Here is an 18,517-nt window from a genome sequence, read left to right as displayed (position 1 = left end):
ACACAGCAACATATGGCCATCCTAATAGAAAGAAGATAAAAGATATGAGGTATTTCAAAAGGAAAGCAAAATTTTCAAAACACAGCTATTGGAAACAAAATTGTAAAATAAAACAATAAGAAACTATTTTACCTACTTAAATATCTTTTTTGTACAAAATATACATTTCCCAGTGTTTTATAAACTATTTGATTTGTACTCAGCTTGTGGAATGGTAAACTGCATAGAACAAAAATCATCAGCAAAAACAATTCTTACTGCTTCTATATTTGAATTTCACATTTCCAGTTCTGAGAATTAATAACTATAAAATGTACCAGATATGTGCACAAAACTACATCCTTTATAATAGTAAGTGTAAAGCCTAAATTATACAGAACCACTAAAATAATATTAGGACATACACAGGAAAACATATTGCAAGATATACTTCAGAATATTTTCAAAAGTTAACTCAGATCCTGAGGCTGCCTTTCCTTTTGCTTATTATTTCTTATAGTTTCTATAAGTATTACAGGGTAAGTTTCTTCTACTGAATATATTCACACAAATTACAGCATTAAATTAGAACCCATGGACCACACAAATACACTTACTCTCCCAGAAAAACAATCTCAGTGTAGATCTCCCCTGACTTATGACGGAGGAAGTTCCTCAGGAAAGCAGTCACACTGTCCACAGTGATGTTTCCACAGACTACAATAAACCTAGGGAACAAGAACATGTGAGGAATGGACCTCCCTGGTGGCCTAGTGGTTGAGTATCACTGCTATCACCACTATGGCCTGGGTTCGATCCCCTGCCACGGAACTAACCCACACATGGTGCAGCAGACCTCTCCTGTTTCACCTGCTGCTCCCCTTAGCAGTGTATTTCAGTAAATCCAACTATTCTGCTCCCCACTCTGTCTCTGGTGAATCCTTTCACCCCTGCACCTCTGGTTTATATCTAGTTCTTCTGTGAGAAATAAATAAAAATTTAAAAAAAAACAAAATATGAGGCAGCTCATTGGAGGAACAAGACTATCTTCCTGCTAACACTTAAGAGATGGACAACTTACTTAAAGTTTACTTTAAATTGATTAAATTGATTTAAATTGATTTAATTGATTAAATTGATGATTTAAATCATCCACCTTTTAAAAATAGTAACATAAAGTATTGCATCTCCAATATGAAAAGAAGTGTCAGATTATTGTCCAGTTCATCTCATGCAGGGTATGGTGCCACACATTGAATGACATAGTTTTTAATGAATACAACAACAGCTATTAAAATTCTAGACTCTTTTTATAGTTATCTCTAACTGATCATGGTCTGGCCCATGCATGTTATTTCACATAATTTTTCATTGAAATCAGATTGGCTGGCACAGTCATGTTTTCATTGAGGAATAACTGAGGCTCTGATGGTTCATTAATTTCCCACTATTGTGTGACTCAGGTAGCACTGGATTCTAAGGTATTTCCACATGTAAACTATCTAGTAATCCCAAAAAAAAAAAAAAACAGTCTAAAAGAGAGACCTCTAGGATGGGGGCAAAAATTGATACATGTAACTTTGATGGTGAACAGTAACTGCTAATTTCTTTAGACTTAATGTATTTAAAGAAGCTACCTTCCCGCCAATCATCACTTAAATCAACTACAATTTTAATTTTAGCCAGGTAACCTTAAATTTTCCAGATATTATCGGGTGATTTTGCACATGTTCTATATCCCTTCTTTGGGATGAACTGGGTCAAATTTTGGCTTATCTAGCTTACTTAATTTTTCCCATTCATTTCATTATTTTTAATTTCCTCCCCATACTCTTTGATCAACCATAGTTTTCATCCAACTGTGTTGAGACCAGTCTCAGAGCAGTATAATCTCTATTCTACTTCTTGATTTTACAAATCAATTTTATCAAATCTTTAAAGCAAAAAGAATGTCCATCTTGCTCAAATTGTTTTATAAATACATGACTCAGCAATCCCACTATTGGGTATATATCCAAAGAATATGAAACACTCAATAAAAAAAAAAAAAACATGTGTTCCCTGATGTTCATAGCAACATTATTTACAATAACTGGGGCAAAGAAACAGACAACTGATGATTGGATTAAGAAGATGCAGTGAATCCATACCATGGAATACTATACAGTCATAAGAAAGAATAAATTGAAACCATTTTCAACAAAATGGACAGAGTTTGAGAGAAATATGTGTGGTAAAGCAAGTCAAAATAGTAATAACAAATACTGGACATTTACATAGAAGATAACTTGATAATGTAAAATACACTCAAAATGTGGTAGATTTCAATAAATACCATCAATAATACCATGAAGGCTCTGAGGATTATTAGGGGTAAGGGACAAGGAGAGACAAGGGATGATGGTGAGGGGAAATTGATCCATCATGTAAAGTTATGATTAAAATGATTATGATAATAAGTAATAGATAATAGTTAATGATAAAGAACATAGAAATATTGCTTAAATCAATAAATGACAGTGAATGACAACATTATCTTTTGTTTTAGTTGATTTCTGCTCATGCGGATACCTACATAGTAGTTTGCATCAAGTAGTAAATATTATATTCCTATGGTGTTTGTTCTAACAAAAACCCCTTTTAACTAATGGAGGACTTTTCCACTCTCACAACTGCTTTTCTTATAATATTGGAAGTCCTAGCCAGAGCAATAAGACAAGAGAAAGACATACAAGGAATACAAATAGGCAAGGAAGAAGTCAAATTATCACTATTCACAAATGATATGATAATATAAATAAAGAACCCCAAAAACTTCACAGGAAAACTAATTAAACTAATCAATCAGTTTAATAAAGTGGCAGGATACAAAATCAACACACAAAAATCAGTAGCCTTTCTATATAAATCAATCTGAACGAAAAGAAATCAAGAAAAACATACCTTTCTCTTATTGAAACAAAATAAAATCAAATCCTTGGGAATAAACCCAACAAAAGAGGTAAAGTACCTATACAAAAGAAAACTATAAAGCACTGTTAAAATAAATAGAAGAAGACACAAAGAAATGGAAAGACATCCCCTGCCCATGGATTGGAAGAATTAACATTATCAAAATGGCCTTCCTACCAAAAGCAATTTACAGATTCAGTGCTATTCCAATAAAAATTTCAATGACATTCTTCAAAGAAATAGAACAAATATTGATGAAATTCATATGGAGACACCAAAAACCCCGAATAGCCAAAGCTCTCCTGAAAAAAAAAAATAAATAAATAAGGGAATGGAGGCATCACACTCCCAGATTTCACACATCACTACAAGGCCATAATAATCAAAACTGCATGATATTGGAACAAGAACAGACACACAGACCAATGGAACCAAATAGAAAATACAGAAATAAACCCATAGATTTACAGTCAACTAATCTTTGACAAAGGAGCAAAGAATATGCAATGGAGCAAAGAAAGTTTGTTCAATAAATGGTGTGGGGAAAACTGGGTTGCTACATACAAAAGAATGAAGCTTGACTACTACCTCACACCATGCACAAAAACCAACTCAAAATGGATTAAAGAACTAGACATAAGACCCGAAACCATAAAATATACAGAAGGAAATATGGGTGAAATACTACATGACATGCACCTCAAAAATATCTTTACAGACATATCATCCAAAGCAGTGATAGTGAAGGCAAAGATAAACATTGGGACTACATCAAATTAAAGAGCTTCTGCACAGCAAAAGAGACAATAATCAAAACAAAGAGAAACCCCACCGACTGGGAGAAAAAATTTGCACACAACACTAATGATAAAGGACTGATCACAAAAATCTACAAAGAGCTGATGAAACTCAGAAAAACAAAGAAAATAATCCAGTCAAAAAATGGGCAGAAAAGCTAAAAAGAAACTTCTCCAAAGAGGAAATGCAAATGGCCAGCAGGCATATGAAAAAATGTTCAACATCACTTGTAATCAGGGAAATGCAAATCAAAACTACCATGAGATACCATCTTACACCAGTGAGAATGGCACATATTAAAAAAAATCTGGCAACAACAAACATTGGCAAGGATGTGGAGAAAAAGGAACTCTCCTACACTACTGGTGGGAGTGAAAAATGGTCCAACCACTATTGAAATCTGTATGGAGATTCCTCAACCTACTAAAGATAGAGCTTCCATATAATCTAGCAACTCTACTCCTAGATATTTACCCAAAGGACACAGAAACATTAATTTCAAAGGGCACCTGCACCCCTACGTTTATAGCAGCACTATTTACAATAGCTAAGCTATGGAAACAACCCAAGTGACCAAAAATAGATGACTGGATCAAGAAGATGTGGTATATATACCCAATGGAATATTACTCAGCAATCAAAAAAGATAAACTCATGCAATTTGCAGCAACATGGATGGCGCTAGAAGGGATCATGCTCAGCGAAATAAGCCAGAAAGAAAAAGAAAAATACCGGATGGTCTCACTCATAGCAGAAATTTAGAAAACCTAAAAAAGAGACCTAAATAAAGAAAAAAATCAAAATCAACAAGCAACTATAAACCAGAGACACACTACGGGGAGGTGGGGGGAGGAGAGGAGGAATTAGAGTCAAAATAAGGGGGGTAGAATTGTATGGGGGATATAACCAAAATGAAAAATGCATACACTTTGCAAAAATGAAAAATGATGTAAGAATTATATAAAATAAAATATATTAAATAATAATAATAATAAAAAACTAATGGAGGATTTTTTCAATATATCCACATAGGCCAGACAACAGATAATTAGAAATTTATGACTAAAAAATATCTCAAATTATAGAAATTATAATTTGAAAGCTAAGTAAAGAACTTACTTCTTTCCTTTGACCACTTCATAGGAACTGGTATATTTTCTCTTATTAGCAAAAAATTCCACCATTTCAGGGACATAGTTTGCAAATAATACCTAAAATGATAGCAAATTAAATGTTAGAATTTATTATTTTTCAAGGATATTCCAATATTATGAGATTATGAAAGATAAATAAAATACAAAGCACTTTATTAAGAGGGGCATTATTAAGAGCTATATGATAAAAGAGAGACTATTTTTCTTTCTTACTTTTAGCCTTTGCCTTTGGCTAAAATTTAACAAAATGATTTTAAACATTGAAAATGATTTGAGCAGATTTACAGCAAAGCACCCTCCCTGCCGATTTTCCCCCTCATCACTTTGCCCTTTTGACTCTGACTTGATTCTTATTGGGGACCCTGTAAAAAATAAAATTATGTGGTACAGAGTGTGATTAAGGGAAAATGATTGAAAATGTGCAGTTGTGATAATGTAGTCTGGCAGTATCAGAAAGGTGGAGTAGAGAATTTCTTGTTATGATTTCAAGGAATTTAAATTAAAATCATTAAATGAAAAGGCTTCCTTTGTCCTTATCAGCTACTTGACTAAACATGGATGATTGCTTATCTGAAATAAAATGCTTGTGTGAGACAGCTTACTTATTTGGGTAGGAATGAACAAAACTTACTTAAATGTGGGCCTCCTTGGTGGTGCAAGGGGGTAAATCTCAGCACTACAAAGCTATCTGCAGCCACTGCAGCAAGAGTTCAATCCCTGGTCAGGGAGGTGACCCACAGGGCACAGCAGACCTCTCCTGCCTCGCCTGCTGCTCCCCTCAGCAGTGTATTTCAATCAATCCACCTGTTATGCTCCCCACTCTGTCTCTGGTGAATCCTCTCACCCCCAACACACACCTCTGGCCTGTACTCCAGTTCTTGTATGCATAAATAAATATTTTTTTAAAAATAATTAAAAGTTTGCTCTATAGAAGAAAGACTATTCAGTGGGCAAAATAATGAAGTGGGGTTGCTTAAGTCACTTTAGATGATAATAGAGAACATATGCTCTCCTGAGTCTACCATCTTTTATCCATGGCACCTAAGCAATTACAATATATACTCAAGGGCATGAATTTTGGATAATAGGGAATCTGTGTCTTTTCCTTCTCATCTGACACCTGCGCTGAACAATGCAAACCTACAGTTCTTCACTTCTATTAATTGATATTTTTGGTTCCTGTAGCTACTATAGTCAATAGATAATTAAAAAAAAATTCTTCACCAAACTCCCTAGAATGAAGAACATGATGAAGGTCCGTCCTAGGGATGTCTTGGCTGCCACATCTCCAAAGCCAACAGTTGATGTTGTTGCCACCACCAGGTAAATGGACTCAAAATAGGATATATTCTGTGAATTTGTACCTTTGAGCCAGGGATCACCAGAATTTTCCACCTGTCCAAAGAGAGAAGACTCAGGAAAGTTCTCTGATAATTTCAATAAACTCTAAGGCTTAATTCACTCTCTTTGGGAGTAATATTTTAGAGTTGCAAATCCCTCCTCACTTCTCAAAATGCTTTCAGCTTCCTGCCTGTGTACTGTCCACCCTGCCCTTCCTCTTGGCCACGTTAGCTTTGCCACTATAATCCCAGATGGGATATGGACTATTGTTAAGATGTCAAATTATTATTTATTTTTAATGCCATATTTCAAAACTGTATTTTTAAACTGTATCTTTCCACTTAAATAAAATGTTATGAGAAGATGATAAAAGCACACTCTCCCAGATCTTCTTACTTCCCCATCATTTGTATTAGTTATATCTTTACATTACACATGTGTGTTCTAGTCTGTAATGCAAATTCTCTTGGTTCTGCCTTCTTTTTATCTTAAATTCATTCAGTAATCACCTTCTATTAATTTTTATAATGGTTTCCTCACTCTTGAGTTCTTAGTTTGGATTCACCTGGGATTTTATTGAGATATATTTTCTTTGAAGGAGTTCCAAGGTACTACTTTCTCCTGAGCACTTAACATGGCAGGATAGTTTACACTTTATTTCACACAAACTTCACAGACATTGCTCCATCATTTTCCTGTATGGATTGATGTTGCCAAGAAATCTGAGACATTTCATTTTTTCTCCTTAGAACTTGTTTTGTCTGCATACACTCCTTGTCTTTAAAGATTAGTAACTATTCCAAAATATGCTTGGGATAAATAATTTAGGGTTATTTTTCCTGGGTTACAATATACCCTTTAATCTAACATTAAAGACTATTTAATTTTTTTTTCTGTTATAGCATTTGCTTTTAGCTCTTCTTCAGTAACAATAATGTCCATCTTTCATGTTTCCTCTCTACAATCATTTAAGCTTCTTTGTTCTTTTCCATGTCAGTATTTTTGCTTCAGTCCTGTTGACCATATATCAGAGCATATTTTTTCCACATTTCTTGCATTTTGGGCTCTCTTACGTAGTTTTCTGCTCTGCAGTATACTTTTTCTTTTTCTCTGTTATCTTTCAACCTGTTTTTCAACTACTACTGTTTAATAATCTTTCAAAACCTTATTTTCCTCATTTTAATTATAATTTTCCATAATTATGATGCTTTGCTAAGTACGTTTCTCTACTATGAAGGCCTTATTCTTTGTGATTGCTGTGCCTATAACTGTTCTATCCTGTGACCATTGTTATCCTGCTGTCTCCCCTCCTCCACCATCCGCACTGCTCATTTTGGCAACATTTAAGCATGGGCTCTTATTGATTATTATATAATACTTATCTTTGAATGGCATCAATTTTAGGTTGAAGAACAGTGTGGATATGGGAAGATGGTGAGCTGTGACAAAAATAGTGTTAATTTTTATCATTTCAAATATCCTCTCAATAAAATCTGCTATTTTCTTTGCTCCGTATTACAGTTGTTTTGGGTTTTGACCATCCCACATGTTGGTGTGACAGATCATGGATTCTCTTAAGCCACAAGCCATCTGACTGTTTCTCTTTCTTTTTCTGCCTGCATCATTGCTAGATGCCTCCTAATATGGGAGACTAGATGATCAGAATGGGTGTATGTTCACACGCTTAGAGGGACTGAGCAAGAGACTTAAGTGATTCAAAGTGAGACTGGAGGGGGATTGTGCCCAATCCAAGAACACTTGCTAGCTAAAAGGAACAGCAGGTCTTTGGCTATAACTGCTGATGGCCATGGCAGAGCAGGTTACCAGAACTTTGTCTCTTCCCAAGGAATCTTGGGTTTTTATTTTAGTTTTTCATAAAAGTTAGCAAATAATAAAAATAAATAGAACACAGAAAATTTAAAAATAAGTATATCAAATAAAATATGTATGTAGACTACCTTAAGCCTGAGCATCCATGTTTGATGGTTATTGAAGTCAAAAGAGAGTCCTGTTATCATGGTTTCTCCTTCAGCATTCTCTTGCCTACAGTTCTGTGATATGGGAGGGCCTCTGCAGGGACAACAGTGATCGATGCTCCCATGGTGGGCCCAGTTGCCTCAGTCAAATCCCAGATCCAGAGATCCACCTTTATGGCATTGACACTACTTTTCAGAGAAATCTCTCTCCTGCTTTATAATGAGGAAGGATGTGACTATCTTCATATTTCTTCAAGGTTCCTATCATAATTTGCATTTGGCATTTGACATTTTTCTTGGTGAACTAGATATGGTGTTACACAGTTTTCCTCTTTCTTGTTATTGTTTTAATTAATTTTTAGAGAAAGATTTGAGCAAAAACAGACTTCTGCTAAATATTTTTTGTTGTGTTTTTTCAAAAACCTCTGTGGGCTTTTAATATCCCATTTTAATTTCTGCATTTGCTAATGACTGTTCCTCAACTGTCCTTTGGGCAACAAAGTGCAGTTTCTTTTCTATGGTTGAAATCCATTTGTTACATTGTTGATTGTGTGGAATAAGATCTAGCTTTTTTATGGGCAAAGGAGGCAACTACATATGCAGATTGATTTTAGGAGAACCAAAAAAGCCCCAAAGTTCCTCTCTGCAACTCAGCAATTCCTTCCCCCACAATTCTCCAGGCTTTTCATTTATTTGACTCTTTATTCTTTTTTAAAATTCTGGAACACTAATGAAAATATAGTGATAAATTTTTCCTATTGCTGTACTTTTGAATGGTGAGCTCATTAGATTCACATATCTTGAGAGTAGGAAATACGTATTTGTGAGAAACATGGGGATGGAAAGAACCTGGGGGATTAGAAAGATTAACCTCATGCTGGTTACAGAGTTGAGGTAGAAGTTCAGGTTTACGTCCCATTTTTTCAGAGGATGGGCATACATGCTGCCAGGCAACATATAGAAAGTTTCATCAGACACTTACCAGATGAATGAATCCTGCAGCAGTGAACCAGGTACTGAGAACTATTGATAACAGCTTGGAAAACTTTATTGAAGTGCTAGAAAAAGAAAGACAAAGAACTGTTGGGTCCTAACGAGTTCCAGAATAACACAAATACCTCACTCATCCTCTAAAACCTTAGTCCTCAAAGTGTGGTTCATGGGCTGGAAGTAATGATATTGCCTTGGAGGGTGTTTGAAATGCAGAACCCCAGGTGCCACCCTTGACCTACAGATCTGCATTGTTACAAGATCCTCTACTTGATTCATATTATTTTTTTTTTAAGATTTATTTATTTATTCATACAAACACTGGGTACAGTCAGAAGCGCGGGAGGGTGAGAGAATTCACCAGAGCCAGAGCGGGGAGCAGAGCAGGCAGAAGGGCCGAAGTACACTGCGGAGGGGAGCAGCGGGCGGCAGGAGAGGTCTGCACGCCATGTGGGATCCTCCTCCGGTGGCCGGGGAGCAGCTGGGGATTGAACCAGCGCTGCAGAGGCTGCGGGCAGCTTCGCAACCCAGCGCTCAACCGCTGCGCCACCGGGGAGGCCCTTGATTCATATTCTTAATAGAGTTTGAGATGCACACACTAAAACACACCCTATCACATATTTGTTCAATAAAGTGCAGATTTGGCTGATAGCCACTAGCCTCATTTTACATTGCTTTTTAAAACATACTATTATGTGCTTTTTAAAAATACTATTATGTGGTTTGTCATAAAATCAGCTTAATAGGTTGTTGCATTATCTAGTAATAGTACAAAATGCAGTATCCTAGGAATCCAGAGAGTAGGCTTGCAAAATGACATTTTCAAGAGATCACAGAGATATATTCTCTTATTTCTAATTCATATCGGGATCTTTGATCTGAAATCTCTGTGGTTTTCAAACAGGGCCACCTAGCACACAAGAATACCCCTGCCTGATCCCATTAGCACATAAACATTTAGCAGTGAAATCCACCTGGTCTGTTGAATTTGAAGTTTCTAGTGAAAATATAGAGACATGGATTTTGAGTAGGTTACATGAGACCCAGCAGCTTCACGCCTTAGAAATATTGTTGCTCAGAGGTATTTTTTCTGAGGCACATGGTCACTATTTCTATAAGCAATGTTTTACTGCTTCTTCTGGGCAGCCCTCACACTCGGAGGAATACACCTATATTTCTAGGCAGGAGAGAGTCCTGAGACCTAGAAACAAAAGTGTTAGAATATAGCCTCTGTATTGTTTTGATTGGAGGGGTGGGGGTTGCACATGATCAGTCCAGAATTAAAGTCTAAATAAACTTAAGGATTGTAACTACACAACAGAGAAGAAAAAAAGGCTTACAAACTTTTTAGCTAGTGTATGATGTTAATGTAATGGGAGAAAGTGAGGAATATCTTGGCGGCTCAAGGATTTCATGATTTTTGCTCTGAAATTCTGATGGGAAACCAATTGAATAGAAGGCATGATTAACATTGCAATTTTCCAAACCAAGGCAGTAAGTAAGTAGTAACACAGGCAGGGCTGGCAGTTACCTGGTCTTTTTTTTTTTAAATATTTTATTTTATATAATTCTTACATCATTTTTCATTTTTGCACAATGTATGCATTTTCAGTTTGGTTATAGTCCCCATACAATTGCACCCCCCCCCTTATTTTGACCCTAATCCTTCCTCTTCTTGGCCCCCAACCCTGTAGTGTGTCTCTGGTTTATAGTTGCTTGTTGATTTTGATTTTTACTTTGTATTAATTAGTCTTTTTTCCTGGTCCCTTATTTAGGTTTTCTAAGTTCCTGCTATTAGTGAGACCATCCGGTATTTTTCTTTTTCTTTCTGACTTATTTTGCTGAGCATGATCCCTTCTAGCTCCACCCATGTTGCTGCAAATTGCATGTGTTTATCTTTTTTTTTAAAGATTTATTTATTTATACAAGCACTGGGTACAGTCAGAAGCGCGGGAGGGTGAGAGAATTCACCAGAGCCAGAGCAGGGAGCAGAGCAGGCAGAAGGACTGAAGTACACTGCTGAGGGGAGCAGCGGGTGGCAGGGGAGTTCTGCGCACCATGTGGGACCCTACTCTGGTGGCCGGGGAGCAGCCGGGTATCGAACCGGCACTGCAGAGGCTGCAGGCAGCTTCACAACCCAGCGCTCAACTACTGTGCCACTGGGGAGGCCCATGTGTTTATCTTTTTTGATTGCTGAGTAATATTCCATTCTGTATATGTGTAACATCTTCTTGATCCAGTCATCTATTTTGGGGCATTTGGGTTGTTTCCATACCTTAGCTATTGTAAATGGTGCTGCTATAAACTTAGGGGTGCAGGTACTCTGGAATTAATGTTTCTGTGTCATTTGGTAAATACCTAGGAGTGGAATTGCTGGATCATATGGAAGCTCTATCTGTAGTAGGTCAAGAAATCTCCACACAGCTCTCCATAGTTACCTGGTCTTGACGGCTCGTAGCATCTGCAAGATTTGAGGTAGTTCGAGCAGCCGCAGAGCTCTTAAGAATCTTAAACCTATAATACAACCATAGGAGAAAGTAGCCCAAAGAAAAGGGTCATTGCAGGTAGTAGTCTCAATTATGACTCTGCTGGGGCTGCTTACATTCATTCCTTCCCTGAAATGCTCAAATATATACTATAATGTCACATGAACTTGAGTTCACATCCTCACCCTGACATTTAAAGCTGTTGTAATCTAAAGCAATACTCTTAACTTCTCTAGTTGCTCATCTGTAAAACGGGGGTTAAAGAGGACCTACCTCTTCATATAAGATACCTTTAAGCTCAGGAGGACTGAGTTTCTATAAAGCATGTAGAAGCACATCTTGCATGTAATAAGCACTACTCATATTTTACTCTATTTAACTCTTCTTTAGAAAAGAGAACAAATTATCCATAATCCACTTAAACTCCATAGTATAACATCTCTGCGATATGCATATCAGTGCATGCCTGATGTTTTAATTTATAAAGCATGATAATAATGATTTTGAGAAATAGTTCATAGATAATAATATTCTAAAATACATTAAAAATGATGAAACCACATAACTCTCATGCACTGTCAATATATCCAGCTTAAAGGTGAAGCAATTAATTAAACAAATCTTTAATATATCACAACATGTCCGGATAGGATGATTTGTTGCTTTCAAAAACTGAAGCAGACATTTCCTCTTAACATAGGGGTTAGGACTTTCATCTTTCCCAATCCATAAGGGATCCCAGCACACAGGTGTCATGGGGGATATTAGGGTCTTGCCTCTCAGTTTGTGGATGAATCAGTTAATAAACAATAAATACTGACTGTGCATCAGGTACATCCATAGCTACTGAGTACAAAAATAATGAGTTCTGAAAATATATTACAATACTGTGCAATCAGAGCGGGGAGATTTTTTTAAACTATGCTTTCGAGGAAAATGGAGGATACTTATGGATGAGTGTTGAGGATATTTTTAGAGATTGTTCCTGATTCCTCCAACACACTTACCTAGCCAATTACTCTTCAAATAATAAGAAATAAAGGTTGGTGGGATGGTAAAAATGTCCACAATGGAATTCATCTCCATCCAGAACTTGATCTTGTCAGCAGCTGCCAGAAACTGTGAAATGGAAACAAAAGACTCCCATTGGCTTTCACTACCCTCAAGAATTTTAAAGTGGGGTCTTCCCTGATGGCCTAGGGGTTAAGTCTCAGCTCTATCACCACAACGGCCTGAGTCTTGCCCACTGCTCCCCAGCAGTGTATTTCAGTAAATCTGACTGTTCATTTTCCTACTCTGTTACTGGTGAATCCTCTCACCCCTCACCCCCACAACTTTGGTCTGTACCCAGGTTCTATGCAAAAAATAAATAAAATCTTTTTTAAAAAATAATTTTAAAGTGGACAGTGTGGTTTCATTTTATTCATCAGCTGAAAATTTGATGTCATTCTATTATACATGTATATTTATATAGCTATATAGATAAATATATATATAGCTAGATGGTATGTTTAGTGGATGTTCAATAGGTAACATGAACCTATTTTACTTAAGTAGATCTCCGATAGACTCACATACCTCACACTAAACACCTTGACCTTCCTTCTATTTCCAGAGTTTTATGTTATGTGTAATTATATAGAGAAATTCCTACTGTGAACAATGAAGATATATGATTTAAGATAATCTTCAATGGAAAAAGTATAGTCATAGTTGATCAAAGTTTTTGTTAATGAACTTTTCTATTTAGATTAAGAAAGCAAGAATTTTCAGAAGAGAGAGTAGTTTGTTGTAAAAAGATTTTAAAGGTCAGTGTGGTCAGAGTAAGTTTTGAAGGAAGATCATAGAAATACATATCATGTATAAATACACACACACACAGATACACCATTGACCCTTAAACAACATGGGGTTTAGGACATAGAGATATTGCCCCCTGTCTTATAACTTATCATTGGCCCTCCTTATGGGAGGGTTCCAAATTCGGGGACTCAACCAACAGACATCAGGGCTGGTTGAATCTCTGAATGTGGAAACTGAAGAGAAAGATATCCATGAATAACTGAACTCAGTCACTCAAACCCGTGTTGTTCAAAGGTCAGGGATGTATGTGTGTGTGTGTCTGTGTGTAAAACCAGGTCCACTAGTTGCACTGCAAGCATCATTTCTGCAAACATTTTCACCACATAACTAATTGGGAATTGGGTGTGAGGCAATTTTGCCATAAAAGAGGAAAGAAATAGCTGACAGGATGACAGTTTGGCTTCATTTCTCTGACTTTATATTCTCTGATTTCACACTTTTAGTTAAGTTTGATCACTGAAAAATACAAAAAAAATATACAATACTGTGAACAAATGAAAGACTTGGAAAACTAGTGCTTAGGTGCAATCCAGAAAAGGAAAGCAGTTTTGTTCAGTATAGCTTGGCATGAATCTACACATAGAGTATTTGTAAACATATTTGAACATATTTTGTCTTTTTAACTTTGTTATTATTTTCTCATGTTCGTGATGTACTTTCAATGTCCCTCTTTTTCTTTGTTTTGTTTTACTGCAAAAGAAAAGCAGTTCTTTGTGTAATATTGCCATGAATCTACCCACACATGCAAAAATGTCTTTTTAATTTTGTTGCTAATTCTTCATGATTTATTATGTCCTTTTGATGCCATTTTTCTTTTTTCTTTCTTTTCTCCTTTGTGGCAAAATTGTCTTATGATCAATTAGTTTGGTGGCAAAAATATTTGTGGAGAAACTACCTATAAACATGTGAAACACATCTTCTCTCTCTCTTTCTTTCTCTCTCTCTATATATATATTCATATATAATATATACATTATCTACCCATGTGCATGGAATGGATAATTACATTGAAATCTAGATATAGGACAGATCCTCAATAAATGCATATGGAATGAGAGAACACTTTAATAAATGAGTATAAAAAGATACAAAGATATTTTATGTAGCTGTATGGCACATATGCCATCAGGGGAGTCAGTGACATTTCCAGAAGCTTACTCAGGTTCTGCCAGCTTGTGACAATCAGTTAAGCTTACTCAGTGGGAGGTGGGAAGCCAATAATGAGGACCCTGTGACAGGGTGATGATATTTAAAACAGGAATCGTCTTCATTTGCATTGGAATTTTTGGCCTGATACACAGTTTCAAGTGCGAGAGAGAATTTGACTTCTCATACATTTAACATTTAGGGCAAGGACCCTCGCTAGTTTTAGAGACTGAAAATACAGGCAGATTGTATAACTAAAGCACACACAAATCTCTTTATGTTGTGCCTGTTGTGTTTGTCTGTTTACTCCCACTTTTAATAGGTACTTACCCTCAACCCAAAATAGAAACTAAAGAAAGCATTGAACATCAAATCAACAGGAATGGTTTTGTCTTGGTATGAAGAACAGCTTCCAACAGGGCTGGAAAAGAAAAAAGACAGTTTACAAAAATGAACATTTTAAAAACTGCGTCTCTATAGGACATTAAAGGGAAAGGTAAACAATTTTCTATTTATTCAGCATGAATGGTCCACCCAGATGCTTCAGTTCAGATATGAAGGGAAATTACTTTTTTTCTGGGAGTGGAAATATGTATGAACATCACAGCTAAGTTGTGTGTGCATGGAGCTAAAAATAACAGGAAAATTACATGTTCTTTCTTTCAGGGTTTATTGGTTCTATTCCATTTTATCAGTGGAAATGAGTATTCAGAGGACTCTTAGTTGGTGTGATCATTTGTCTAGTCAGGACATTTTGTCCTTCATGCCCTTCTGATACAGAGTTACTCCAGTTCAAATGAACTGATCTGAACCAAATTCAATGGAGAATTTCCTAAAAGATCTGTAAGGAATTCACAAAGCAAAGACTACTGGTTTCCCTAGGATATTTTAAGTTGTCTGAATTTTGTGGTCTTGCAACCTCAATTTTATTTCCAATATTTCTGGAGTATCAGCACAGAGTTTGGATTTGGTAGGTTGTGTCTCCTAAGTTTGGGATAGGAGTAGAGGATGCTTTCAGAGTTGAGAAACAGTAACTTGCTCCTTTATTCCCAGGTGAGGTGAGGTCTAGCATTTTTTCCCTCAAAAACCATCCAAAGTTGTTTGAACCCTTTGAAAAATGTTGAAATCACTACAGAATGTGTGCCTCAACACCTAAGGACTCCAAAGGCCTAAAATAACCTCCTAAGTGGCTCAGGAGAGAACACTGGAGGAAATGGAGACTTAGAGTCCCACAGACACTACAGTGTGCAAAGCACCCAGTTCCTGGCAACGTGGAAGAATGTCAGTGAAGCTCAGGCAGGTTTTGATTTTTGTGGAATTGTGTTTAGTGTTTCCTGGGGAGAGTTAAACATTTATCCGAGTGTGTGTGTGTGTGTGTGTGTGTGTGTGTGTGTGTAAGTATATTAAGCTTTGCTCCTGAGAGAAAATCCCAAATTAGCTGGCAATCTACTGATACAGCAGACAATGGTGACCAGGGAGTTTACTTACTCGCTAGAGTTGATGAAATAGATCACGAGAGATCCGATGCTTAGTACAAAGACAAGGGTCATCTAAAAAACAACAACAAAAAGAGAAACAAATCCATTCTTTTTAAAGATTGATTTATTTATTTATACAATCACTGGGCACAGTCAGAAGCGCGGGAGGGTGAGAGAATTCACCAGAGCCAGAGCGGGGAGCAGAGCAGCAGACTGACAAAATACACTGCTGAGGGGAGCAGCAGGCGTGGCAGGAGAGGTCTGCGCGCTATGTGGGACCCTTGCCGTAGTCCAGGGATCGAACTGGTGCTGCAGAGGCTGCAGGCAGCTTTGCAGCCGAGCACTAAACCGCTGTGCCACCGGGGAGGCCCAGAAAAAAATCCATTTTATTTACATGAATATAGATGAATAAACAAACCAAAAATTATTTTTTAATTTTTATCTTCTAACTATCTATGTGGAAAGAGATTTTTCTACACATTCATTTATGGTAGCATTCATTCAAAAAAAAACTAATTGGACCTTTAACGAATATTCAATAAGTAAATGTACCTACCCATTTTTTCTTTTTATTGAGCTAACATTGGTTTACATGTTTGTGTTTAGAAGCATAAGAGCTCTCCCCTCAGGTTGTGTTACCTTGTCACACCCACCGTCAAATCATCTATAACCCACCTTCACAGTTCATTGTCCTCCCTCCCCACTTGGTTTTTGGCCCTCCCTCTCCCCTGTGGTAGTCTCAGTCCTATTAGCTTTCTAGGGCTTGTTGTTAGTTTGGCAATGAATAGGCAACATACTGAAACTTTAATAGTACACTTAAGTTGTCTAATGCTTTGGTCATTTTTTAAAAAGATTTATTTATTCATGCATACAAGAACTGGGGTACAGGCCAGATGTGTGGGAGGGTGAGAGGATTCACCAGAGAGAGTGGGGAACAGAACAGGCAGGCTGACTGAAATACACTGCTGAGGGGAGTAGCAGGCAAGACAGGAGAGGTCTGCTGTGCCATGTGGTCATCTCCTCGGCCGGCCAGGATTGAACCTGTGCTAAAGAGGCTGTAGACAGCTTTGCAGCACAGCACTCAACTGCCTGAGCCACCAGGGAGGCCTGCTGTGGTCATTTTAGATGGTTATTTTAACAATGTTAATTCTCGAACTCCATGAGCAGGGAGTAGCTTTCCATTTCTTTGGTCCTCTTCTATTTCTTTTAATAATGTCTTACAGTTTTCATTGTGCTATTTGTTCATCTCCTTTATTAATTTTATCTCTATATTTTTAATTCTTTTGATGAGATCGTAAATGTTATTTTTATTATTTATTTTGCTTTTGGTTTATTGTTTGCATGTAGGAATGAACCCAATTTTTGTATATGGATTTTGTGGCCTGCCAAATTCACTATACTGATTTTCTTTTTTTGCTTCTAATAGTTATTTTAATGGACTATTTAGGACTTTTCAAGTTATAGAAACAAATTATAGAAACAAGAGCCCAACAAGATGAATGGATTGAGATTATGCCTCTGATTTTCTATTAAAAATGGAACTACTCAAATCAAAATATGCAAAAAAGTAACAATCAATCAATCAATAATGGAATCAATTAACAATTAGCCAATGGGCAGTACTAACTATGCTCTGTATGGTTTACAGGCTTTATATAGTTCTCCCTGTATTACTTTATTACTGTTAATATTATTATTGTTACATGAATAGCATCCAATTTAGAGAAACTTTCTCAAAATTACACTGTGGAAGTAGAGAAGCTAATGTTATATTCACAATCATCACATAATTCTGCTTCTCTAGTAAGAGACTAAGGTATGAGGGAGTTCCTAATGTGTGTCCAACATGACTTTCCCTTCTTTATTAACAGACCTCCCATTTGTTAGAAGTCACAGACATCTAGATAACTATTATGTAGCAAATTCAATCTCTTACCACCCTAATGGTCAATAAAATATCACCTTTATGGAGAATAATTCTACTGGTAAATTAATAATTAAATACATTCTTAACTCATAAAATAACAAAAATCCAGCTATATGATATTTACAAGATACATACCTAAAAGGCAATAGGACAGAGGTTGAAAGAGTGCTGGGCAAAAACATTCCAATCAAGTATGAATAACATGAAAGCAATGTTACATTCTAACATTATATTCTACAGTACTCCAGTCAGAAAAAAAAAAAACTATGAAAAAAATCACTAAATATGACAAAACAAATATTTCATATTGTTAAAAGACACAACCAACCAAGAAGATATAATAGGTAATGTTATGCACTAATTGATGTTATATAAAATATGTAATTTAAAATCTGTTGGCAATGTAAGATATTTGACAAAGCTATAA

At 36.3% G+C, this 18,517-nt stretch overlaps 1 protein-coding gene across 2 annotated transcripts in view; it reads right to left on the bottom strand.

Moving 5' to 3' along the window:
• KCNU1 (potassium calcium-activated channel subfamily U member 1) overlaps window positions 1-18,517 on the bottom strand; it is a 113,879-nt gene that overhangs the window by 84,439 nt on the left and 10,923 nt on the right. For both annotated transcript variants that reach the window (XM_054700878.1, XM_054700879.1), the window contains exons 3-10: window positions 16,174-16,235; window positions 15,016-15,106; window positions 12,684-12,795; window positions 11,629-11,704; window positions 9,183-9,258; window positions 6,108-6,278; window positions 4,849-4,940; window positions 597-707 (exon numbers count right to left, since the gene is read on the bottom strand). In XM_054700878.1, coding sequence (XP_054556853.1) covers window positions 597-707; window positions 4,849-4,940; window positions 6,108-6,278; window positions 9,183-9,258; window positions 11,629-11,704; window positions 12,684-12,795; window positions 15,016-15,106; window positions 16,174-16,235 — 791 coding nt within the window. The remainder of the gene's footprint in view (window positions 1-596; window positions 708-4,848; window positions 4,941-6,107; window positions 6,279-9,182; window positions 9,259-11,628; window positions 11,705-12,683; window positions 12,796-15,015; window positions 15,107-16,173; window positions 16,236-18,517) is intronic.

Source organism: Talpa occidentalis, unplaced genomic scaffold, assembly GCF_014898055.3.
Source record: "Talpa occidentalis isolate TD23 unplaced genomic scaffold, MPIMG_talOcc4v2.1 talOcc4.4, whole genome shotgun sequence".
Classification (NCBI taxonomy): Eukaryota; Metazoa; Chordata; class Mammalia; order Eulipotyphla; family Talpidae; genus Talpa; species Talpa occidentalis.
This window is presented reverse-complemented; position numbering and strand designations above follow the sequence as displayed.